The sequence below is a fragment of the Hordeum vulgare genome, chromosome 7H (genome assembly GCF_904849725.1).
Source record: "Hordeum vulgare subsp. vulgare chromosome 7H, MorexV3_pseudomolecules_assembly, whole genome shotgun sequence".
NCBI lineage: Eukaryota > Viridiplantae > Streptophyta > Magnoliopsida > Poales > Poaceae > Hordeum > Hordeum vulgare.
In genome coordinates, this window is record NC_058524.1 from 593,856,620 (window position 1) to 593,884,407 (window position 27,788).

The following is a 27,788-nucleotide window of genomic DNA, read 5'->3' on the forward strand; positions in this document are numbered from 1 at the left end:
GTAAGTTGCATTGGTGCATTCTCGATGCATTTATTGTTGATCTGCGAAGTCTTGATCTTGAATGCTTCTTTTTTCTTCTTCTAAAATCAAAAATTGCATCCGGCCTACATAATAAATGTTCGATTGTAAGCAAAACGAGTTGGATCCGGAAGCACAGTCGAAGCAACTATTACATACCCCCATCATTTTTGCACTTGACAAACACCCATCAGTAATGTTCCGACGTGTTAGACACACGGCGCAAGACCTTTAATGGACAGTCGTCGCACTTTATGAATGGCATCGGTGCACCACGGGCATTTGGGCCAGCATCGAGCCCGGATGACGGCCATTGGTGTTTTTGGCGCGGAACCGTCGACGGGGTAGATCCGAGTGGCTAGAGGCGGAGTCAGTACCTGCATGCGGCCTTGTGGCATTGCCCGGGCTGTGCGGATCGGTACCCAGCCAGTCCATGGCACGACACGGCCTCCAGTGTCCTGTTGCGCACAAATCCGACGAGATCCACTCCATAACTGTTCGTCGGTTGCGCTGAGGCGGGGACAGGGGGGTGTTGGAAAGCTGATGGCGTGGAGAAAATGTGGACAAGCACGCGGTCGTTCTCGGTAGCTACGTGGACGCGGCGGAGGGGGCGGCTAGGGTCGAGAAGGGAGTGGGGCGGGGTGCGCGGCCGAAGTTGGGGGAGGGGGAATAGAAAAAGGAACGGGTGTGTCACCGACGGGCGGGCCAGGGGAGGACAAGGGCATGCGTAGCGCCTGTCCGCACGTGTCCATTTTGCTGCAAACGTGGGCCAAAATTGGACCAGGAATGGATCAAAAGCGGATCAAAAACGAACATTTATCCGTTTGTTCCGTGCATTGGGACCCGGCTTGTGTCCGTTTACTGTCAAACGGATGCGAACGGACGATTTGACGTCGTGTTTGGAGTTGGCCTTAATGTTTGCATAGTATTTGTAACTTAGGCTGCCCGTAATGAGAGTATCATAGGTAGTATCATGCATGTCAACTAAGCAATTTTGATGAGGTGGCATAGAATTAAATGAAGAAAGAGAGGGTTGAGTATCATATTATGATACCGTATCATATTAAATGATGTGCTATTATGTGTCTTGCATGGCAATAAATGAACTACCCTATGATACTAACATATGATACTATGCATTACGGGTATAGTATCATATACTAGGATCATATGCATGATAATACTATATGATACTCTACATTACAACCAGCCTTATTTCAGACACGCGTTGCATTGATTACCATTGAATCATATGGTGTGTTGGTTTAATTATTATTTGTTTTAGTGCATTGTCGAGTCTGCGATGTATTTTCTTCAAACATTTACTGTTGTAATGTTATATTTAAATGTTGGAATATGCTTTTTATTGCTGGATATTATATTTAAAGTGCTGAAATGTGTTATTTATATGTGTTATATTTATTAAGTGAGCTGGTGGACTCATCCGACCCGGCACATCTCGGCCAATCTAAGTGCTCTCCTAACTCCCTCGTCGGCAGGACTAAGCTGGTACTGATTCTCCCTCCTCATTGCCGCCGATGATGACTGGAACTACCGCGTCACCCGGCACCAAAGCCACTCCCATGTCCTTCCTTCTGCCGTCTTCCTTCTCCCTCAGGTACCCCACTCGCCACCTCCCGGTACCGTACTGCGCGCTTTGTAAGTTTGATGAGTTATTCTAACTGGTGACATGCTTGCAGGGCGTCGAAGTCGAGCAACCTTTGGCTGATGAGAAGGCTGCCCGTTAATGTACGCTGTGTCAGCAGCTCTCCGGCCGCTGATACATGTACTGTTCTCTCTCTCTCTCTCCAACACCTCGATTCTAATACTTTCAAATTTCAACCTACTAGTAGTTTACTAAGACATTATGCTTTTTGATGAAGCTTACACGACGAAGGTATCACGGAATGCGAACATAGCCAAGCTCCAAGCAGGCTATTTGTTTCGTGAGGTATCGTTGTGTTGTTGTTCTTTGATTTTTGTTTCTTGTTGATGCTATCGTGTTATAGATTTGGGTTTTGATAGTGGTAGCCTCTCACCTTCCATTCAGATGGCCAAAAGAAGAGCAGCTCATCTGCTGAAGCATCCCGACGCAGAAATTATAAGTCTGGGAGTAGGTGACACTACCGAACCCATTCCGGAGGTCATAACAAATGCCATGGCAGAGGTATCTCATCATTCTTAAAAACAAGAAATTGCTAGTTGTGTTACTTTAGACCTTGGCTAATCTCAGGAAGTAAGAAAAAGGAAGACAAAAGCTCATTTAGGGGGGCAAAAGGTTCATGCTCATGTTTATTTCCTTGTAAAAGGCACTCAAATATCCGACACAGTACACATCTTTGCAGGGGTGGACTAAGAAAATTCATATGTTCATTCTGTTGCATAATTTCCTTTTTGCAATCCATTATTGTTCTTTGACGGGGCTACATATAAACACAGAGAGCGCATGCTTTATCCACAGTTGATGGCTACAGTGGTTATGGAGCTGAACAAGGTGAAAAGGTAATATCGCCTCTCATTTCACCACCATCTTAAATGGATGACTTCGTAGGAAGCATGCAATCAGATTTATCTAACTTTGACTTGGAATATATATGTTGAACAATTTAGATTTGTTTATGTAAACATAATGTCGTTAGATTGGTCAGAAAAAATATTTCATGAGACCACAATTTAATAATGTCTTGGTAACATATTCGGATGAAAGGTAGTCAGGTTGGAGGGCTGGAGGCTGTGCACATGACCATAACTTAAAGGCCATCTATTTCTAGTTAATGCAAGTACAGCAGAGCTGAGTCAGCTGGTTATAAGGATTAAATTAATATATTTTTGTTTAATTGGAGAAAAGAGAAGAGGAGAGAAAAGGTAAAAACATGGTTAATAGTATAGCCAACTACTGGCTATAAGCAGTCTTATAACCCATCTTATAACTAGCTTGTACAATAGTAGCTATAAAAAAGTACTACTTTTATCATACATGACCCATCTTTCATTCTCACAAAACACGTGTTAAAGCTGGCTCTTCACGAAGAGCCCGCTTTCCTTTTCTCTCCTCTTCTCTCTCATCCAACTCAGCAAAAATATAGTATTTTAATTTTTACAGCCTGCTGACTGTACCTTATTGTACTTGCTTTAAGTGGGCTCTTAGCTAAGAGCCAGCTCTAGCACGTGCTCCTAAGCATTTTGTGAGCATGAAAGGTGAGTCATATAATAAAAAAATAGTACATTTTTGTAATAAACCATTATACATGTTGGCTATAAGATGCGCTATAGATGACATGACAATGACTTATAGCTAGCAGCTGGCAATACTATTGTACTTGCTTTTAAATCCATCAATAGACATCATTAGATGGTTCGGAAGGTGTGCGTAATTATTTTTTAGCGCCTGCTTGTAAAATTGTTCTAGTCCGATCCCGAATTATTTAACTAGGACAGGCGCTATGCTAATCCATGTACTAGGTTTAGTAACATTTAATGGCATCTGAAGCTCTGGTCATTCTGTTTTTGAATTCTTAATTTCATGCCTAATGCTTTCTGTCTGTACTCTGTAGAGATCCACCATCTCGTAATGGGCTGATACTGATAGGAGCAGGGCTCCTGCCAGGACGTGGTCTTAGATTGTAGGGGTGGAGGGAGGGTTGGCGGAGCTGGAGGCGCAGGCGACGGCGTTGGGGCGTCGTGATCGCGCTCGGGAGAAGGGCCACAGAGGCGGCTAGGCTCTAGTAGAAAATGGTTCATTTGTTTCGGTTTCATAGGCCCATTAGCCCCGGTTCTGAAACCGGGACTAAAGGGTCGGGACTAAAGTCTAAAACCTTTAGTCCCGGTTCGCTTACCAACCGCGACAGAAGGGTCTCCATATGGCCGATGCGGGGAGCCCACGTAGGAGAAACTTTAGTCCCGGTTGGTCACACCAACCGGGACCAAATGGCATCCACACGTCAGCATCTGACGGAGTTGGGGTTTTTTTAGGGGGGTGGGGGTTTTAGAGGGTTAATTTAGGGGGTTTTGGAGGGTTAATTTATGGGGTTTCTCCGTGCTTGCTCGAACAACAAATTTTCGTAAATACATCCGACGCTACTACATATATACAATATAACATCTTTTACAATCACTTACATCATCTAATTAAGATCTAATCACAAATCCGAATGGTATTCTCCGTCTTTAGGTATGACGTGGTCAAGAAAGAATCATGTCAATTCTTCTTGAATTGCTCGTATGTGATCATATGATAGGAGTTCATCCCGCATCTTCCAGATCTAATTTAAAGAAGAGGGTCAATACATGCATATATATGAATAAATCTCAACACAATTGATGATAATATATAAAATAAAATTGTGAATATTATTTACGTACTTCAAATAGTTTCTTAGATAAGCCCCGCTCAGAGGTCGAGTGGCGAATGAACTCGCATATGTAGTATCCACATAAAACAGTTCCTTCTTTCTAGTACATACACTTTACGAAAATAGAGTTCAATCAAACTCATAAGCAAGCATGGTAATGATATATTGATGAAAATTTGAATCAATTAGAGATGCGCGAAACTAGCTAGTACTACTTACTTTGGGGTGCGTAAATCACAACTATTTATTTAGACCGGAAACCTTATTGACGAACTTCTTCCAAACCCTGCCACGCAAAGAAAATGATTACTTGATATCAGGAAATTAACGAAAGTTACATGCCGATATGTTCCCGGTATTGACTGAACTTACTTTTCAGCATTGTAGTCATGTCCGCATAATCCTCTTCGGCTTTACGTCTCGAGTCTAAGACAGTTACTAATGCACTGCCAACGTCAATGGATAGCAGAATAAAGTGGTATATGCGCACGCATATATAACTCATCAATTACATTACTTAACCTCGAGTAAGCGAAACCGAGTATACAGAGAAGACATCAACACTCACTTGAAGTTGTAAGGAAAGATTATTTCCCTGTTGTTTTGATGTATAAGGAACGAGTTTAGCAAGTTCTCCTCGGTCTCTTTGGTTGAGTTTTGTGCCGTCAATTCATTTACGACATCCGGGCTAATGAACTCAACGTCGAAGATTCCTGCTTTTTTTAATTCGACGATCTTCAATCTGCATAATATATATAGTGAGGATAATTATATATACATGTAATGCACAAGCTGAGCTAGAGACTTAACTATAGAAGTAATACTTACAGGGAGTAGGAAGTCATGAGTTGTTTGTCGAGGGCCAATGAATTCGTGCTCTGGTTTCACTTCCACATACATAACGTCTTTTTCAGACTCCATGCAGATTTTCATGTACCACTCATGCAATTTGTGCATCATCGTTGTTAGAGGAGGATGATCAGGTTTGATGAGAGTCTTTTCGTGCACGTATTTATATTGTTCTTTTGTTACCTCAGCGTTTCAAAAATTACATCATGCTCAAGTAATCATTAGGATTGGTACCGGGCACCATCCCCGGATGATTAGCGACGACGATATCGCTAGACACCTTGAGCGGGGGGCACGATTGCTTCTCCTGTTGGCCGAGATGGGGAATTGTTTTCCCACTGCTTCGTTCTGTTAAGTACCTTGCATCACTTGAAGTAGTTCCGACCGCCGCGCTTGTGCATATGTCTTTTTAAGAATGCGGTCGTAGTTGGAATCCGGCGGAGGCGGTGGTGGTCGCTTCAGTTGATTGATAGTACGCTCCACTTTCATCAGATCTAGCTTCTCCTTCTGTGGTGGAGTTTTCTTTGCAAAATGGGCCCTCAATTCGGCATGACATATGTCCTTCTTTTCCTACTTGGTCCTCTCATATGGTAACTTCTTCAGAGGCTTGAGAGATGGACCATATCTGAATTGCCTCCCGCCTCTGATTGTACTGCTAGCCGCCTGAGAGAAGGAGGTTTCTCTCTTCCGCTTGAGAGAGGAGGCGTCTCTCTTCTCGCTGGCTCTCAAGTTCCTCAAGTTTTTGTAGTCTTGGCTTGGATCTTCTGCTTGTCGCTCAGCTCCACTTTCCTCTTTCTCTCCCGGCTTCTGTAACTGCCTGCGTCGGGAAACCCGACCTTCCATGGAACGGAGCCTGGTGTGCCTCGTGTTCGTCCAGGGTGCTCAGCATTCCCTAGGGCCTCGATCAACTCATCCTTCTCTCTTTCAGGAATGAACGTCCCTTCCTGTGCTGCGGTGATATACTTCTAAAGCTTGTTGATGGGTATTGCAAGTTGCTCGTCCGTCCAACGACAGTTCCCTGTTTCAGGGTCCAAAGTTCCCCCAACCCCGAAGAACCAAATCCTTGAACGGTCTGGCCAGCTCAATGTCTGTGGTTCAACCCCTTTAGCAATCAGGTCATTCTCAGCTTTGTCTCAGAACGATCGGGCTTTGAGGTAGCCACCTGACCCCGTGCGATCGTGATACTGCTTCTTTGAGGCATTGTTCTTGTTTGTCTCTGACATTTTCTTACTCTTGTCCGATGTCTTGTAGGCCACAAATGCGGGCCAGTGATCTCTTATCTTCTCAAATCGGCCGATGAGTTCTGGAGTCTTCCCTTTGTCGACAAACATTGATTTCAAATCATTCTTCCACCTCCTTAATAGATGTGTCATCTTCTTAAGAGCACACGCCTTGACCAGTGGCTCTATATCTGGCTTATTCGGATCCTCCTCTGGCGGTAGGGTGAAATTTGCCTTCAGCGCGGTCCAAAGATCATCTTTCCGCCTATCGGTGACATAATCACCTTCACGGACGTCGTCGCCCTTAGGCTTATTCCATTGCTTGATGCTGATCGGGATGTTGTCCCTAACAATAGCACCGCACTGAGCAGACAATGTGTCCTTGGTCCGCTTGGGTAGAATCGGTAGGCCATCGTCCGCGAGTGTTGTGATCGTGAACTTTTCATCAATGCACAACCTTCTCCTCGGGCCTCGTCTCTTTACCGAAGTTTGGTTCGATTCGGAGGGCTATAAAATAAGAAAGAAGAGTTAATATATGTACATACCTTCGGGCTTAATTAATATATATACCTCGTCGGACTTTGCAACAGCTCCCTCCTCCGTTCAGTCACCGGAGTCGTCATCATGATCATGTCCTTCCTCCTCCATTGTTCGATCACCCGAGCCGTCATCCTCTCGTTCCAGACCATCGGTGTCGTTGAGATACGACAAGAAATTACCTCCGTCGAGGATTATCTCCCCCAACAACTGGTCTTGTTCCAAGTCTTTTTGATCCATAGTTTCTGCAAATATTTTAGCTCCTTGTATGAATAACCAAATTACACAAACTTCTATGTTTTAAACATGCACAAACTTTTTTATATTTCATTTCCAAATGCTGAATAGTTCATAGATGTACTGAAAGGGCGTGGATGTCGCCTAGAGGGGGGTGAATAGGCGCTTTGAAATAATTATGTTTTAGGCTTGAACAAATGTAGAATAAAACTAACGTTTAATTTGTCAAGCACAAAACCTAAAACAACTAGGCTCAACTATGTGCACCGACAACTTATGCTAAGAAAGATAAACAACTAAGTGATAGCAAGATATATGACAAGAAACAATATGGATATCATAAAGTAAAGTGCATAAGTAAAGGGTTCGGGTAAGAGATAACCGAGGCACGCACAGACGATGATGTATCCCGAAGTTCACACCCTTGCGGATGTCAATCTCCGTTGGAGCGGTGTAGAGGCACAATGCTCCCCAAGATGCCACTAAGGCCACCGTAATCTCCTCACGCCCTCGCACAATGCAAGATGCCGTGATTCCACTATGGGACCCTTGAGGGCGGTCACCGAACCCGTACAAACAAGATTGGGGTAATCTCCACAACTTAATTGGAGGCTTCCAACAACACCACGAAGCTTCACCACAATGGCACATATGGCTTCAAGGTGACCACAAATGCCCGGGGAAATCTCCACAACTTAATTGGAGACCCCGACGCTTTCCCGGAGCTTTACACCACAATGATTGAGCTCCGAGGCACCACCAAGCTTCTAGGGGTACCAAGTATCCATGGGTAATAAGCTTGTCAACTTCTCATTTCCACGTATCACCGTGGATAACTCAAACCGATGCACCAAATGCAATGGCAAGGGCACACGGAGTGCCCAAGTCCTTCTCTCCCAAATCCCACTAAAGCAACTAATGCTAGGGAGGAAAATGAGAGGAAGAACGAAGAAGAACACGAAGAATTCCAAGATCTAGACCCAAGGGATTCCCCTCACTTAGAGGAGAAAGTGATTGGTGGAAATGTGGATCTAGATCTCGTCTCTCTCTTCCCTCAAGAACTAGAAAGAATCATTGGAGGAATTGAGAGTTAGTAAGCTCGAAGAAGGTCAACAATGGGGGAAGAACACGAGATAAAGAGATGGATAAGTCCAAGGGGGAAGAGGACCCCCTTTATATAGTGGGGGAAGGAATCAGACCGTTACCCCCACTTACAGCCCGTGCACAGCGGTACTACCGCTGGTGAGGCACGGTACTACCGCTACCCCTACCGGTACTACCGCTGGCGAGGAGCAGTATTACCGCGTGGCGCAAGCGGTACTATCGTTAGGCAAGGAGCGGTACTACCGCACAACCACGGTAGTAAAGATATTACTATCGGGCCTACCACCGCTTGGAAAAGTATTCGCAAAAAGTCTGACGTAGTACAACCGCTCAGAGAGAGGTACTACCGCCCCGAAGCGGTACTACCGCTTGGCACAAGCGGTACTACCGCTCACCACTGAAACAGTCATAACTTTCGCATACGAGCTCCGAATCAAGCAAACCCAAGCTTGTTGGATTCAGGACGACAAGAACAATCTTAAGAACATGCAGATATGAAAAAGCCAATGATATAGAGATGTGGATCTCTATGAATGAAGAACCGGCAAAAACGCCAACATTGAAAACATCATAGAAGGTGCATATGTTCTCCGTTTTCGATGAACTCGAGCTTGTCATGAAGATGACCATAAGCTCTAAAACTCACCAAGAGAAACACCAAACAAGAACCAAGAAGTATGATGCAAGGATGCAAATGGTTTGAGCTCTCAACGAACGATACGATCAAGTTACTCACTTCAGAGGCCCCCTTGATAGTACGGCAATCTATCCTACAACAGAAAACCTATCAAGGGCAAACCTATACCTTGCACCTTGTCCTCTTGAGCTAGATGACGATGATCTTGGCTTCCTCAAGATGGACCACCTTTCTTGATTGTGTTGGCTTGATGAAGACTAGTTGATTGCTCCCCCATACACACTATGGGTGAGCCGCTCTTCAACATATCTTCACAAGTCCATTGCCACCACAATGGACGGCAAGCTTCAAGCATGACATCTTCGTGATGATCCACTTGAACTTGCACACCGCAATCTTGATGACGATCACCACTTGACATCATCCTCCATGGGTTGTATGAGATCTTCCTCTTGACGCAAGCCCATGGAAACACACCTAACCCCACATAGAACTCTCACGAAGACCATGGGTTAGTACACAAACACGTAATGGACAATGCTTACCATACCATGGGATCACTTGATCCCTCTCGATACATCTTGTACGCTTTGTGTGTTGATCATCTTGATTTACTCTTTGTCTGACGATCTTGATCAACCTTGTGACTCTATGACCATTCTTTGGATAATACCTTGAATACCACCTTGGTCATCATATAAACTCCTTGAACCCAACAGATGGACTTCAAGAAGTGCCTATGGACAAATCCTATAAATATAACTTAAGGCAACCATTAGTCCATAGGAATTGTCATCGATTACCAAAACCACATATGGAGAGATATGCTCTAACATGTACGTTATGATATATAATGCAATAGATCTCAAGAGGCAAAAAGGTTTTTCTTTTAGTTACAACCAATAATCAACTTAATACATGTCGAATTTTATCGAATATAATCTCGAATACATCTCTAGTATAACCTCTTCCACTCGCGGTTCATCATCAAACCGATTACCCAAAGAGTTACCGTTGTACTAAGGCACGGGCGGTGGAAACCCATAGAGAAGGAACCATAACAGGATCATAGCTCGGGTGAGATCCCTGAAGAACCTGCCAGGTATTGGAGAACCTGGCGTCCAACACAACCAAGTATTGACGGACGTGCTCGTCCTCCTCCCTCACACGGAGAAGTACCTCCTCCTCGGAGGTCGGCTGCCTCCGCATCGAAAGTGGCCCACGCGACCGCCACCAAAGAAGCTCGGGGTCGATGACGGGAGCTGATTCCTCGCCAAGATGCGCGCCCAGAAGGTAGCACCTCCCAGTGCCAGCCCGACGGAGCCCAGTTCCGCACATGCTGGTGCCTATCAAGCAGGTGGTCGCCATCGAGTCGACGACGACGATGCGGGATGGGCATCGTCGACGCCGAGAACAATTTCTACAACTATTTAAAGTCCTACTATTTAAAGAATAAGTCTGGAATTAATATATGTCGTTGATGATTTGTTTGGAAATTCCAATTTAATTAGGTAGCAATGGGCAGGAATCGAGAAACAAATCTGCAGGAATAGAGAAACAAATATGCAAATTCCAATTTAATTAGGTAGCGGAGGAGCTCACCGGGGCCGATGGGCTCGGGGCGGCGATGACGACGGGCTCGGGGCGGAGATGACGACGACGGGCTCGGGGTGACGGTGACAGGCTCGGGGACGACGACGACGGGCTCGGGGCAGCGACGACGACGAGCTCGGGGGCGACGACGACGACGGGCTCGGGGACGGTGGTGACGAGGAGGACTGGATCGGGGGCGACAACGACGAGGAGGATTAGCTCGGGGCGGCGACGAGCTTTGGCAGCGTGACGACGTCGAGGCAAATGGGAGAATTTGGGGAAATTTCGACAACTCCTGTCTTATATGCGAAAATCTTTGGTCCCACTTGGAGGCACAAACCGGGACCAATGCCACCCTTTCGTCCCGGTTGGTGCCGCAAACCGGGACTAAAAGTCAATTTTCAACAGCCCAAAGGGCGGGAAGAAGAGACCTTTAGTCCCAGTTTGTGCCACCAACCGACACGAAAGGGTGTCATTTGTCCCGGTTGGTGCCACCAACCGACACGAAAGGCCAGTGCCTGCCACAGTCGCGGTGCGGTTGGATGTTTAGTCCCACCTCGCTAGCAGAGAGAGCTCGGGAGTAGTTTATAAGCGATGGTGCGCGCACCCTCTCGAGCCCCTCTCAACTGCACGCTTCTACGGGCCTAAATCCTGGGCCAACTCTCTACTTGGGTTTCTAGTCGTATTCAGGCCGTGGTAGCCCAGTAGGTGGCATTTTTTAAAAAAAAAATCTAGTTTTTGTTTTGTTATGTACTTTATTTATTTTATTTTGTGAATGACTTTACTAAAAAAATAGAATTTTGAGTGATTCTTTTTCCTGCTATTTAATATTACTATGTTTTATCATTGTATTCAATTTGGTAGGTTTTAGGTTATTTTAAATGTCTATTTTAATAAAAACGGATTTGGTACAAAAAGGATTTCATTTTTTTGAACTTATTTGAACTCCAGACTTTTTGTGTGTTCAAAATGCACCATTCAAGGCCACATCATCAATTTTCAAAACTTTCTGAGTTTATTTGGTATTCTGTATGTATTTACTGATTTTTTTAAGCTAAATGACCCAGAAATTGAAAAGCACTGCAAATGAACTCTGAATAGGTTGAAAGTTGGCATAGTATCATCGTTTCACCCACATAGCATTTGCTAAAAAGTTGAGAGGGTTGCGGGAAAAACTGGATGCACTTCGTGTACAAATCGGACAATCTCTTTCGAAGTATCAGGATTTCTTACGAAAACTCATCTGTTACAAAAAAGATTTCAATTTTTTGTACTTATTTGAAATCCAGACTTTTTGTGTGTTCAAAATGAACCATTCAAGGCCACATCATCAATTTTCAACACTTTCTGACTTCATTTGTTATTTTTCATGCATTTACTGATATTTTTTCTAACTTCATCGGGGTTTCATTTTTGGAAACTATAATGGTCTGCTATATATATATGTGTTCGAAATGCATGATACCATGAAAAGTAGGGAATGAAGTTACAAAAGGGCTAAACCATTCAAATTTGGAAACTATAACGGCAAAAACAGAAACTAGACATATATAAATTGGTCCAAGCAGTATATAATAATACTCGTCTAAGCAGTACATAATAATAGGTAGTACATATATATATATATATATATATATATATATATATATATATATATATATATATATATATACAAGTGTTCGCCGTTCTGAACACTACTTGTCTGAATCAGAATGTCTCCAAGCTGGTGTGAGGTGACGCTGGCCATAGTTCAGGATTAAAATCTTCCGATACAACTCATATGATGCGTATGCATCTTTTGGTGCATACTCAATGTTGATAGGGTCAAGTGGGGTCATCTCCCACTTTGTGTGCTCATACCTTGGGAATTTGGTCTTCATATCAGCGTACTTCTCGTCGATCAAGGCGACTGCCATATGAGCCATGGAAGTCATGTCATGTTGAAGCTTGAATTTGTCTTGGATATCAATGTGGCAGTGAACTGGTAGCTCAATACCGAAGTTGTGCCTCATCTTGAGCTTGTCGTTCCTTATATCAACATTAGCAAAACGTATGCCACTGTGAAGGAAGTCCATGAGTTCTGGACAATGGTTGTCACTACTGCAACAACAACAAATTAAAATGGAACAAATGTTACATACTACTGCAACAAGGAAAATTGTTTCACTACAACTAAAGAGAAAATAATCTTTAGGATTCAAATGAAACATATTTTAGGATTCTGCAACATGGAAAATTGTTTCACTACAACTTTAGCTTCAGCAACCTAAATTTTGTGTCATTCTTGCGGGGAAAGTACAAGATTATCGACAAAGAAGGTAGTATGTAGTACTACTGCTTCTAGCATGAAATATGTATAACTTTAGTTTTTTATCTTCTTCTTTTGCCACCTCATGATGCTAAATAAAATGCTTCTACACCTGCTACTACAACTATGAGACTGCTAAAAGCAAAGTTGATGTTTGTTTATCATGTTTTTATACTACAAATTAGCTTTTCCTAGTAGATGCAATATTTACTAGGAGCAATTTAGGAAATGGCCATCATTACCATTTTTTGTAACATGGCTGTTAATGCTAGTTCGGGACATTGCAGCATCTACATCTCCCTAACTTTTCTATTGTAGAAACACATTAACATACCTAATTTTAAACGATGCAATTCATACTGCATTTTTATACAGAAAACCATAAACATGGCACTCTCATTTTGTTACATGCTTCTACTTGAATGACGATATTTTTGGTCATTTTGCTTCTAAGCTTTCCTAGATGTTGCAACATTTTGTTCGTTCAACCTTTTTAGTATAGAAAATTGTCCAACATCAGCAAATATGATTAACATGCAACATGCAGGTTATTTGAGGAATTTTTCTTACTTACTTTTGCAATTATTAAATATTTCTAAACTATATTTCACTACAATTAAAGAGAAATTTATCTTTAGGATTCAAATGGAACATATTGCTATCCTATGCAATTTTCATATCCTATGAATTGACCAAGAAACCGTAAATTAACTATGACATATATATATATATATATATATATATATATATATATATATATATATATATATATATATATATATATATATATATATATATATATATATATTCTCCCACTTTTTGCAAATATGCAACAAGGAAAATTGTTTCACTACAACTAAAGGGAAATTGATCTTTATAGGATTCCAATGAAACATATTGCTATCCTATGCAAGAAACCCTCAATTAACTATCCAATGGAACATATATAAAACTGCATATTGCTATCCAATGGAACCTAGAGAGATTACTATATGCAATTTTCATAACCTTGGATCAAAGAAAGCCTCAAAACTTACCTCGCCCATTGGAAGACCAAGACATGGAGTTTGAAACATAGTTGGATGACGGCAACACCTTGTTGATTAGCCGTGTACTCTAGATCAAGCCCCAAGAAATTCTCATGCTCCTCCGTGACGTCAAGCCATCCCTGCAACTGTCCAAGAAAATGCGGCACCTCCCTGCTATCGTTCGTGTACACGACATCGAGTTGGGTCGTGCCATGTGCGAGCACCTCTCCAAAGCGAGTTGTTGGCATGGTGACGAGAAGGGAAGAAGAGAAGAGAAGGGAAGAAGAAAGGGGAAGAAGAGAGGAAGAAGAGAGGAGAGCGAGAGAGGAGAAGAACAGAGAATGGCGAGAGACTCTGCTTCGTTTGTGCTTTTCATCGCTGGAAACGACGCGGGAGGCGAACTATTTGGACCTTTAGTCCCGGATTGAGCCATCAACCAAGACTAAATGGTGATACGAATGGTTGCTACCACCACTTAGTCCCGGTTTGATCCACCAACCGGGACTAAAGGGGATACAAACGGTTGCCGGCCTATTGGTCCCGATTCGTGTCTGGAACCGGGACCAAAGGGGTGACACGAACCGGGACCAATGGCCCACGATGCCCGGCCGGCGCCCTGGCCTCACGAACCGGGACCGATGCCCTCATGGGTCCCGGCTCTTGAGTGAACCGGGACTAATGGGATTTCATCAAGTGGACCAAAGCCGTCTTTTCTACTAGTGAGGGTTTTGGGGTCTCGGCAAAAGCCGAGCAATTATAATTGCTACTTCTTATCTTTAAAATGAGTCTTTACATATGCTTATATAATCCCTGATGTGGTATTAAAAATACGATAAGTTGGGCCAAGCCCCTAACTACCGACACCATTGGGCCTCCTCCGACTGTAGTGTACGCCGGTCATAACATCTCTCCCCGCATGCGCACATAGCTCGTCCTCGAGCTGGAAGTCGAGGAAATGCTGGCGGAACTCCTCGAGTTGCTACCAAGTGGCGTCCTCCTCCGGAAGGCCTTGCCACTGGATCAACAGACGCCAAACACCTCGGCTCTGCTGGGCCTTCAACACCTTCGCCGGACCCGGAAGAAGATGACCGTCGGCGGTTGGGGGAAGAGTTGGCGCAGCCTCTGACGGTTTGTCGTGGAAGGGCTTCAACAACCCCACATGGAATACATCATGGATGCGAGCGCCCGGCGGTAGCTGAAGGCGGTAGGTGACGTTGTCGATGCGCTCCAACACCGGAAACGACCCGACGTAGCGAGGGACCAGCTTGCGCTTGGTTCGTGGGTCCAGTGACTGCGTGTTGCGGCGGAGAAGCCGCAGCCACACCCAATGACCCACCGCAAACTCCGCCTCGCGGTGGTGGGCATCATAGTATTTATTGGACAGTTGTTGAGCTTGGAGATGACGTTAGTGCACCTCAGCAGGGATCTCATCCCTGTTGCGAAGAAGGTCGCCCGCCGCCTCAGTCTGGGCCGTCCTCGGTTGAAATGGGAGAATGGAGGGTGGGGAACGACTGTAGGCCACCTCGAATGGTGTGGCATGCATGGCGGAGTGGTAGGAGGTGTTGTAGCAATACTCCACCCATGCAAGCCAGTCCACCCACGCATGTGGGCGACCACCTGTAACACGACGTGAGTACATAGCAATCACTTTGTTGACCACCTTGGATTGGTCGTTGGTCTGCGGGTGGAACGCCGTGCTCAGACGCAATTTGACACCCGCCATCCGGAAAAGATCGCGCTAGACATGGCCGGTGAACACCGGGTCGCGGCCACTGACGATCGAGGAGGGAAACCCGTAGAGGCGGACGATGCCATTGAAGAAGGCACGCGCGACGGAGGTGGCGGTGTAGGGGTGGCCGAGCGCGATGAAATGCACGTACTTGGAGAAGCGGCCGACCACTGTGAGGTTGATGGAATTGCCACACACCTTGGGAAGGCCCACGATAAAATCCATGGAGATGTCGGTCCAGACCTGAGAGGGCACCGCAAGGGGCTAGACCAGTCCCACGGGCTGCAGTGTTTCTGTCTTATTGCGCTGGCAAATCACGCAGGACCGCAACCAGTCTTGCACTAGCACACGGTCGCCAGGTATGTAGAAGTCTGCTCGGAGGCGGTGAAGTCTCTTCTGCACACCCTCGTGGTCGGCCGAGTGTGCCAGCAGGATGGTCTGGTGGCGTAGATCGCCGTGATCCGGCACAAAGAGACGTCGCCCGTGCAGGAGCAAACCGTCGTCAAGGCGCCACGGCTCATGCAACTCACCCGCCTCGTGGCGCTGACGGAGGTGATGTGCATCCGTGACGGTCGCCGTGTCTCGGCGGATGTCATCAAAGAAGGCAAAGGAGGGCCCCAAGCTGATGCAAAGGGAAGCCCCCTCAGTATCGCCGACACCCGTGTCGTGGTCGGTGTCGCGGCTGGACAACGCGTCCGCGATGGTGTTGAGGAGACCCGGACGATACTCGACTGTGAAGTCAAATCCGAAGAGCTTGTTGATCCACTGGTGCTGCGGAACGGTGAATAGGCGCTAGTCCAACAGGAACTTGAGGCTGTAGTGATCCATGCGAACAAGGAATGGCCGTCCCCATAGATACGGTCGTCAGTGGCGCACTGCCTCCACCAAGCCGATGAGCTCCCGGTACTAGGCCGCGAGCTTGTGATGGCGCGCGGCGAAAGGCTTGTTGAAGAACGCGAGAGGTCCCGTGCCCTGATGAAGGACGACGCCAAACCCCACGCCCGAGGCTCGCAGTCCATTGTGAATAGCTTGTCGAAGTTAGACATGTGGAGGACCGACCCCTTAGTGAGCGCCTTCTTGAGTGTCTGGAAGGCCTCAGTCGCGTCGGTGTCTGAGGTAAAAGCGTCATGACGCAACAGGCTCGTGAGCGGTGCCGTGATGAGGATGAACTCCCAGATGAACTTCCGGTAGTAGCCCGCGAGTCTGAGAAAACCATGGACGGCCCGTGGCGATTGTTGCCCTCACGACGCCCGGGACTTTGTCGGCATCCATGGCGACGCCCTCTATCGAGGTGATGTGGCCGAGATACGCAACAGGCGTCGTGCCGAATGAGCACTTAGAGCGCTAGAGGTGTAGATGATGCGCCCAAAGCTTGTTGAGGACGATGGCGACGTGCTACAAGTGCTCCGCCCAGGACAAGGTGTAGATGAGAATGTCATCGAAGAAAACGAGCACAAACCGCCGCAAGTAATGACGGAGGACGTTGTTCATGAGGTCCTGAAACGTCGTTGGGGCATTGGCGAGGCCGAAGGGCATAACCAAGAACTCGAAGTAGCCGTGCTGTGTGCGAAAGGCCGTCTTGGTGACGTCGTCCGGGTGCATCCGCACCTGGTGGTAGCCGGAGCGGAGGTCGAGATTGGTGAAGAAGCGTGCCCCGTGGAGATCGTCGAGGAGTTCCTCAACGACAGGGATCGGAAATTTGTCCTTGGATGTCTTGGTGTTAAGAGCACGGTAATCAATGCAAAAAAGCCACGAGTCGTCGGCCTTCCGGACGAGGAGCACCGGCGCCGAGAACGGTGAGGTAATCGGCCAGATGATGCCCTTGGCGAGCATGGCCGTGCACTGCCAATCCAGCTCGTCCTTCTGCAGTTGGGGGTTGCGGTACGATCGCACGGCGACGATTGCGGTGCTAGTAGGTGAATGTGGTGGTCGTAGGGCCGGACTGGTGGAAGGCCCTAGAGCTCGTCGAAGAGGTTGCTATGTTGCTGCAAAAGGCGAGCCAACAGGGGTTGCGGGGGGTCGATGGAGGTCGCGTCAACTCTGGTTGGAGGCCTGCTAGGGCAGCGGCACCCACACCCTCCCATCGGACGTGGCGACCCATGCGCCATAAGAGCATCGTCATGACATTGAAGTCCCAAAGGATGGGACCTAGGGTCCGCAAAAAATCGATGTCGAGGATGCAATCAAAGCAGCCCAAGACGATGCCGACGCACGTGATGGCGAAGTGCTCGTCATCGATGATGAGGGGAACATGTCGCGCAATGCCCTAGCAGGGGAGTCGATCACTGTTTGCGACGGTGACCTGGAGCTGCTCCCTTCCAGTCGGCTGGAGCGCCAGGCGGCGCATGATGGACCTCAATAGAAAGTTATGTGTGGAGCCCGTACCCAGCAGGGCTAGGAGGCACTCTCCATTGATCGTCACCGGCAACTGTTAGGAAATATGCAACTTGTATTCCCTTGAGGCCATAGGCCGATATATATACATGTACATGTGTGGAATATATGCAGAAACCCCTTATACAATGGGATAAGTACAAAACGGTACATGTCTATATTATATATACTCTAACACCCCCCTCAAACTCATGGTGGATGAACAACATTGAGTTTGGAGAGATAGAAGCCATGTTGCGCTCTAGTCTAGGCCTTCATCAGGAAATCCGCCAACTGTAACTCGGAAGGCACACACTGAAGAGCAATAACATGATCATGCACACCAGCACGCACATAGAAAGCATCAACACCAATGTGCTTGGTGAGCTCATGCTTCACAGGATCGTGCACAATGCTGATAGCACCTGTACTTTCAGATAAAAGCAGAGTACGTGTGGTCACAGAAAGACCAAAATCCTGAAGTAACCACCGTAACCAAGTCACCTCTACCATCAAAAGAGCCATCGCTCGCAACTCAGCCTCTGCACTCGAACGGGAAACTACGGTCTGTTTCTTCGTCTTCTAGGCAATGAGAGAACCACCAAGAAAAACACAGTAAGCAGAAAGTGAACGGTGATATGAAGGATCACTAGCCCACGTAGCATCCGAATAGGCATGAAGTTGTAAAGAACTAGAGCGAGCAAAGAATAGACGGTGAGAGATCATGCCCCAAAGATATCGGAGAACACGAAGGAGGTGACTATAGTGAATCGAGGTGGGAGCGGAGACAAACTGACTCAGAATATGAACCGGATAAGAGATATCCGGACGAGTGACAACTAGATAGACAAGATTGCCAACAAGATGACGATAACGCGTCGGGTCAGGCAGAGGGTCACCATCAGTATCATGGAGGTGAACATTGAGCTCCATGGGAGTCTTAACAATGCGCTCGTCAGTAAGAGCAGCACGAGCAAGAAGATCCTGGATGTACTTTTCCTGGGATATAAAAAAGCCATCAGAGGTAGAAGAGACTTCAATTCCAAGAAAGTAATGAAGAGGTCCAAGATCAGACATAAGAAAGTGCTCACTAAGACGGGCCTTTAAAAAGGAAATATACTCGGGGTCATCACCAGTGATGATCAGGCATCAACATAGAGAAGAAGAAGAGTCTGACCACGAGGAGAAAGGTGGACAAACAATGCTGGATCATGAGCACTTGCTGAAAACCAGCGGAGTCACCACAGAGGCAAAACGCTCAAACCAAGCGCAGGGGGCTTGCTTAAGGCCATAGGGAGAGCGACAAAGACGACATACCATGCCATCAGGAACAGAATACCCAGGTGGTGGCTGCATGTACACCTCCTCACACAGCTCACCATTAAGAAAGGCATTCTTAACATCAAGCTGAGATACAGACCAGTGGCGTGCAGAGGCCATGACAAGAAGTGTACGATAGTGGTCATATGGGCCACAGTAGCAAAAGTCTCGTCGTAATCACAACCATGCTCCTGCTGAAAGCCACGAGCCACAACACGAGCTTTGTAACGCTCAAAAGAACCATCGGAGCGAGTCTTAACCTTGTAGACCCCCTTACAAGTGATGGGACGAACACCGGGAGGAAGGAAAACAAGATCCCATGTACGAGTGCGTTCAAGAGCACCAATCTCCCCTGCCATCGCAAACTGTCATTCAGGATGAACAACAGCCTCACGATAAGAAGTCGGCTCAAGAACAGCAGCACCAGCGGTGGGAAATCCAAGACGATCATCAAGCGGACGAGGACGAGAACGTAAGCCATAGGTAGGCTGAAACAAGGAGGACGACACATCCGCAGAGGCATCCAATGACGTGAACGATGAGTGTAACACTGAGGAAAAAGATGGAGCAATGCAAGGATGAATCGCCAAGGTGGAATTGGGGGGTGGAGACGAAGAAGTCACCGAAGATGAAGGTGCAGAATCCGGTGACATGCTAGGTGAGGAAACCGTGGGAGATGGTGGCGTAAAATCGACAAGAGGTGGAGAAGCAGATGTAGCAAAACAAATAGACAAAGGCTCGATGGGGGCGATAGGTGTGTGAGGAAAAGTGAGGAAAGAGGTATCCTCCACTGAAAAGGTCGAGGAAGATGGGCGCGGGTAGAAGGGACGAGACTCGTCAAAAGTCACATCCCAAGAGATACGCATCCGACGACCGATAGGATCCCAACAACGATAGCCCTTATGCTCATCACTATAACCTAAGAAGACACACTCAACAGACTGAGCGGTCAGTTTGGTGCGTTCTCGAGGGGCAAGAAGAACATAGCAAACACAACCAAACAAACGAAGCATCGAATAATCGGGAGAACGATCAAAAAGACGCTCAAAAGGAACACCACCCTATAGAGCAGCGGAAGGTTGTAGATTGATGAGATAGGTGGAGGTGGAGACGGATTCAGCCCAAAAATGAGGCGGGAGAGAGGCAACGATCATCATCGCACGAGCCGTCTCAAGAAGGTGACGATGCTTGCGCTCAGCCACACCATTCTGAGCATGATCACCAGGACAAGAAAACTAAGCAAAGGTACCCTGCTCAGCAAGAAATCCATGCAACATCTTGGAGATATACTCTCCAGCAGAGTCAGCACGAAACACTCGAATACGCGAAGAGAAGTGGGTGTGAACCATGGCAGCAAAACGCTTATAGATAGATAAGACCTCACTACGAGAATGTAACGCCCGAACACACCCGCCGGCAATCGTTACTCCTGGCGGGATCTAGACTGGCCCCACATATCAATACTAGTCTTTTCTGCGCACTTTGTCCTCACTCATGCGCACCCGGGACCAACTTCCCGGTCGGTCACCCATCCTAGAACTACTCCAAGCCAAGCATCGAATAATCGGGAGAACGATCAAAAAGACGCTCGAAAGGAACACCACCCTATAGAGCAGCGGAAGGTTGTAGATTGATGAGATAGGTGGAGGTGGAGACGGACTCAGCCCAAAATTGAGGCGGGAGAGAGGCAACGATCATCATCGCACGAGCTGTCTCAAGAAGGTGACGATGCTTGCGCTCAGCCACACCATTCTGAGCATGATCACCAGGACAAGAAAACTAAGCAAAGGTACCCTGCTCAGCAAGAAATCCATGCAACATCTTGGAGATATACTCTCCAGCAGAGTCAGCACGAAACACTCGAATACGCGAAGAGAAGTGAGTGTGAACCATGGCAGCAAAACGCTTATAGATAGATAAGACCTCACTACGAGAATGTAACGCCCGGACACACCCGCCGGCGATCGTTACTCCTGGCGGGATCTACACTGGCCCCACATATCAATACTAGTCTTTTCTGCGCACTTTGTCCTCACTCATGCGCACCCGGGACCAACTTCCTGGTCGGTCACCCATCCTAGAACTACTCCAAGCCAAGCACGCTTAACCTGAGAGTTCTGTTCGAATGGGCTCCCGAAAAAGAAGGAATTCCTTATTGATATGAGTAGTCTATCATCCCTAATAAGCCAAGCTATCACATACACCACCACTCAGAGGAACCGACGTCCTCGTCGGGCCACAGGAGCGTTCCCTCTTGGTACAAACGTCTGTGCATCCAGTCCAGTACATGTACCATGCCGTGTGCCACGACGGGTCACAAACGTCATGAACAACATGACCGCACACCTGTCCGCAAACATCCGTGTAACCGCGAGGGTCGGCTCTGATACCAAACTTGTAACGCCCGGACACACCCGCCGGCGGTCGTTACTCCTGGCGGGATCTAGACTGGCCCCACATATCAATACTAGTCTTTTCTGTGCACTTTGTCCTCACTCATGCGCACCCGGGACCAACTTCCCGGTCGGTCACCCATCCTAGAACTACTCCAAGCCAAGCCAAGCACGCTTAACCTGAGAGTTCTGTTCGAATGGGCTCCCGGAAAAGAAGGAATTCCTTATTGATATGAGTAGTCTATCATCCCTAATAAGCCAAGCTATCACAGAGAAGACATGAAATATATCCACGTATGTCGAGAGAAATCATCTATAAAGATAATATAGTAGCGATGGCATCCCTTCGAAGCAAAGGGAGATGGACCCCAGACATCAGAGTGAACAAGGTCAAAAGGACGTTGAGACACAGTCTCGCTATGTGGATAAGGTAACCGAACCTGTTTATCAAGCCGACAACCCTAACAGTCAAAAGACACACCGCCAGAGACAGATCCCAACTAAGGATGAGAGATGAGAGCCACATAAGTGACCAAGGCAATGATGCCACTGCTGAAAAGAACCGGTAGACAAAGCAACAGAGGTGGAGAGACTGGCTGCCGTGGCAGCGGGTGGAAGGTGAAGCTAGTCAAGCTCCGAGAGACCCTGAGAGTCACGGCGCCGGGGACCAACACCAAGAAGAGCACTAGTGTGACGGTCCAGAACTGAGCATGAGTCAAAGTCAAGAATGACTCTGCAACTAGAGTCAACAATCTGACCACCAGAAATGAGCTGCATGGTAAGCTAAGGAACATGAGCAACATCGGGAACATGAAAAGATGCAGTGCTAAGAGTGCCTCAGCCAGTAACGGGGAGAGAAGTACCATCAGCAGTAAGAACATGAACAGGAGAATCGAAAGGTCGAGTAGATGACATAGTGGATGAATCATGAGTCATATGAAAAGATGCTCCAATATCAAGAATCCATGGGGATGTACCTGCTTGTGTAGAAGGTGGTCTCACAATGCCAGAAGAGTCCCTAGCAGAATCAATAGACCCTGTCGATGAAGAACCATAAGATGGAGCTGTCAGGCATCGAAATCGCACAATCTCCGCTCAGTCAGGGGCGCAAATGAAGATGTCGATGTAGATGCATCCGATAACAGAGATTGGAGGCAATCAACAAGGCGCGAAGGCGCGCAATCTCCTCCTCGATGAAGTACACAGCTGAAGTAGGCGACGAAATAGCACTGGGAGAGAAGCGGCCACCACCATTTGTGGAAGCCGCTAAGTGTGACGATGTAGCATGACCAGTATCGTCTGCAAAGGCCGATGGTGAAGACGAGGCCGTATGCAGACAAGCACCAAGCGCCAAGGGTAGACACATGTGCGAACACAGTCGATGGAGTCATGTGCACCAGTATAACCGATGAAAGTCGCGAGAGGTGTCGAGGAAGAGCGACAATCAACATATGTGGAGCTCGCAGGAGGAGCAGTAATAAAACTACCACCACAGCCTGCGGAAGACGCCGAAAGGGACAACGATAGAAACGAACGACCATCCAACGTCGAGGAACGACCCAGATGCAAGACGGGAGCAACATGAGTCACCAGGCAGCAAGGAACATGCAGACCTGAGGGAAACATTTTTTTAGTCAACAACCCACAGGAGAAACATCTGTAGCGAACACAAAGTCACGGGAACGAGCAGCCCCAGTTGGCCACGAGATCCAGCGACATCAGAACCAACGGCAACAGGAATCCGGTGAGACCACAAGATCCAGAACTAGCAGCAGTTGAACCAACAGCAGCAGGAACCAGCGAGAACCAGCAGCAGGAACCAGCGACTTCCCGTGAGGCTCTCCCGTGAGGCCGTTGATGTGAGAATAGCAGATCACCAGCAGCGGAATCAGGCGCGGGCAGGGAGGACATTCATGCGCAGGTGACTGGATCGGGGCGGTTGACTGGAGGGGCGACTGGAGCGGGGCGGGCGCGGGCGACTGGATCGGCGGGGCTCGCACGGGCGACTGAATCGGGCGGCTGGACTCGCGCGAGCGACTGGATCGGCGGGGAGGCGCGAGAGCGAGCAGCCTTGCGGCGGGAGGATCCTGGCGGCGAGATCCAGCGAGACTGCCTTCAGCAGGGAACAAAGCAGCCACGGGTAGGAGAAACATCGTCGGCGGCTGTGCAGAAGATTGGATCGGGAAGAGCACGAGTTGCGCGTGTGAAAAAGAACCTAGGCTCTGATACCGTGTTAGGAAATATGCAACTTGTATTCCCATGAGGCCATAGGCCGATATATATACATGTACATGTGTGGAATATACGCAAGAAACCCCTTATACAATGGGATAAGTACAAACGGGTACATAGCTATATTATATATACTCTAACAGCAGCAACATCGTCTTCTCCATCCGGATACCCGCGAGAACATGGAGGGAGACCACGAGAGCGTTCGCGGGCCCCAGGGCGGCCTCGACATCATGTGGGGCGGCCAGGTCGCCGAGCCCGGCAGTGGAAGCGTCCCCCTCGAGGTAGTCCGCAGCCTTCAAGTAGAAGAATCGCCGACAAACGTGGCCCGGAACGTAGGGTTCATCACAGTTGTAGCACAACCACTGGCGACGGCGCTTGAGTTGCTTAGCCGGTGTTGGGCGCCACGGGACCCTGGGCAGGACGTCCCGACGCGGCAGGTGGCGGCCGGTGATCCAGGCGAGCGGCCCGGGGCGACGGCGCCTACTGCATGGCCACCGTACGGTGCTCGAAGGCTCGGGCATAGTACATGGCCGTCTGAAGGTCTTGTGGCCCGCGCATCTCCACGTCCACGCGGATGTGCTCCGGTAGACCCCACCCCCCCCACGAAGAGCTTGGCCCGCTGGCGGGGCCGAGACTCCAGGAGTGTGGCATGCCGGTCCGTGGAAGCGGTCGGCGAAGTCATGCACCGTGGAGAGAAAGGGCAGGCGCCCAAGCTCCGCCAGCCGTCCCCCGCGTCTCGGCGTCCCAAAGCGCAAGAGGCACACCTCGCGGAATCACTCCCATGGTGGCATGCCGCCCTCGTCCTGTTTGAGGGTGTAGTACCACGTCTTGGCTGCTCCCCGAAGGTGGTAGGACGTGATCCAGGTGCGGTCGGATGCGAACGTGCACTGTCCCCTGAAAAATTGGTCTCATTGGTTGAGCCAATTCAGGGGGTCCACGGTGCCGTCGTAGTTGGCTAACTCCAGCTTGGAGAATCTCGGCGGTGGCTGGGCGTGGATGGCGGTCGGGTGCGCCCCCTCTGCGCTGAACAACGAGGACGACAGAGCCGAGTATGCGGGCATCAGGGTGCCACCGTGGAATAGGGGACCGTTCACGCCATCGTATGGGCCCGCGGCACTGGTGGGTCCCCCGTACTGCATGGCCGGGAGCGACGTCGCTGGCGGCGACACGTGCGGTTGTCCCGAGGCGGTCGTGTAGACCGGGCCGAGGGACCCGACGAGCCAGGCCAGTAACGGGAATGGGGACGGGGGGAAACCGGACCTAGTGGATGGGTACCCCCAGGCCCGAGATCGGCGGGGGCGGTGACAGCAGCAGCGCCATGGAGGGGGCGAAGGGAGTCGGCGGCGGCTGGGCATAGGGTTCCGAGAGGAAGGTGCGGATGCCCGCAATTGCCCGACCGAGCTCCCTGAGCGCAGCCGTCATCTCCTCTAGGGTGAAGACAAGGGGGGTGAAGCCCGACGTAGATGCGATCGGCCCCAGCAAGGCCGGCGCGCTTGCCGTGGTGAGCAGGGGATGGCGTCGTGGTGGCTAGTGGCGGAAGGGTGGCGGTGCGCCGAGAAGAGGACATGATCGCACCCGAGACAGTTGATACCAGATTGATAGGAGCAGGGTTCCTACCAGGACATGATCTTAGGTTGTAGGGGTGGAAGGAGGGTTGGCGAAGCTGGAGGCGCGGGCGACAGTGCTGGGGCGCCGTGATCATGCTGGGAAGAAGGGCCGCAAGGGCGGCTAGGGTTTTGGGGTCTCGACAGAAGCCAAGCAATTATAATTGCTACTTCTTGTCTTTAAAACGAGTCTTTACATGTGCTTATATAATTCCTGGTGTGCTACTAAAAATACGGTAAGTTGGGCCAAGCCCCTAAATACCGGCGTCATTGGGCCTCCTCCGGCTGTAGTGTACGCCGGTCATAACAGATACTTACTTATCTTTTACTTGCCCATGCAAATACTTGTGTGACTTATGATTTTGTCTACAATGAGTTTGAAGATATCTTTGGCTGTTTTTTTTACATCCTCTATCCTAAAATGTTATTTCTATCACTAAAAAATGGTGCATTAATTGTTTTGTACAGAAACTAAGGGCGGCAATTGCTGCAACCTACTATGCGGATCTTGGTATTGAAGAAGCCGATGTATTTGTCTCTGATGGTGCAAAATGTGACATTTCTCGTCTACAGGTTCAGAATGTCTCTTCTCCCCCTTCATTTCAGTTAGCACGTTACATTATCGCTGATAATTTTTGTCCTCCAAAATTACAGGTTCTATTTGGATCTAATGTGAAGATTGCAGCTCAAGACCCTTCATATCCCGTAATAAGATTCTGCAATTGATGTGAAACTTCAGTTGTTTTTCCTTGGATATTTGTGATTCTCAAACCTAAGTGATGTTTGTGGTGATATACTTGATGTTTTTGTCATCATCTTGTTAACATTGTAAACTATTTCTTTTTGTACTTTTGTACCAAAATTAATATGATGCTTCCGTTTCAACAGGTATATGTTGATTCAAGTGTTATCATGGGTCAAACTGACTTGTATCAGCAGGATGTTCAGAAGTACGGAAATATTGAATACATGAGATGCAGTCCTGAAAATGGTTTTTTCCCTGATCTTTCAAGTGTCCCACGGACGGATATCATATTCTTTTGTTCACCCAACAATCCTACTGGTGCTGCTGCATCTAGGGACCAACTAACACAATTAGTCAAATTTGCGAAGGACAATGGTTCCATAATAGTCTACGATTCTGCTTATGCCATGTACATATCAGATGACAGCCCCAAATCCATCTTTGAAATTCCTGGAGCAAAAGAGGTTGGCCCTATTTTTCAATATTTAACTTCTCCATTCCATCCTTTGAATTTTTTAAAGAGTTTCCACAAATCGTTTGGTGCCAGTGTTCTGATCATTAACAAATAATTTGCATCAACTAGACCTGTATATTATGGTTTGGTAAACTGTAGGTTGCCATGGAAACAGCATCTTTCTCTAAATATGCTGGATTCACCGGTGTCCGGCTGGGTTGGACCGTGGTCCCTAAGGAGCTCCTTTTCTCTGACGGGCATTCAGTTGCTAAAGATTTCAACCGCATAGTCTGCACTTCCTTCAATGGTGCATCAACCATTTCTCAAGCCGGCGGTTTAGGCTGCCTCTCACCAGAGGGTCTACAGGTAGGGTTTCAGTGCTTTGAAGTCTTTACATCGTTTCTTCCCCCATTACCTTTTCTCATTCCAAATCCCACGCAGGCTATGGAAGACGTTATCGGGTTCTACAAGGAGAATACCAAAATCATTGTTGACACATTTACATCGCTTGGGTTCAACGTTTATGGTGCCAAGAATGCTCCCTATGTGTGGGTGCACTTTCCTGGCCGTAATTCTTGGGATGTCTTTGCCGAGATCCTTGAGAAGGCTCATGTGGTTACTACTCCTGGCAGTGGATTTGGGCCTGGCGGCGAGGGCTTTGTGAGGGTTAGCGCATTTGGCCACAGAGAGAGCATCATTGAAGCTGCAAGAAGACTGAAGCAGCTATACAAATGAGGATTAATTCAGCCCATATCATCCTCTCCCTAGGGAACCAATAAGAACCCAGAAGCATTTTGGAAAACGAGATTTTCTTCTAAGCTACTGGGCAATGTTAGAACAGAGACAGCATGTTGTTTCTGTTCCTCTGAGTGTTGGCTCTGTTCGTAACCATTTGAATTTTCTTGCTGAATTGCTGCGAGCCTGGATCATGGTAGTATTTGCCTCACATCCGCTCGTCATCCACAATGTAGCCAATCCAAACCCGGTAATAATAACTTTACTCCAAACTTTGAGGTGGTCGGATTGTGCTAATAAGATGCTGCCACAGATCA

At 47.8% G+C, this 27,788-nt stretch overlaps 1 protein-coding gene across 1 annotated transcript; it reads left to right on the forward strand.

Annotated features, from left to right (window-relative positions):
• The first annotated feature begins 1,556 nt into the window (after positions 1 to 1,556).
• LOC123409415 (probable LL-diaminopimelate aminotransferase, chloroplastic) lies at positions 1,557 to 27,788 on the forward strand. Its single transcript, XM_045102325.1, has 10 exons — positions 1,557 to 1,636; positions 1,719 to 1,804; positions 1,902 to 1,969; positions 2,069 to 2,185; positions 2,458 to 2,520; positions 26,006 to 26,110; positions 26,192 to 26,242; positions 26,426 to 26,746; positions 26,896 to 27,102; positions 27,178 to 27,788. Exons 1-10 carry the CDS (start codon positions 1,557 to 1,559, stop codon positions 27,469 to 27,471), a joined length of 1,392 nt encoding a protein of 463 aa, XP_044958260.1. The 3' UTR covers positions 27,472 to 27,788.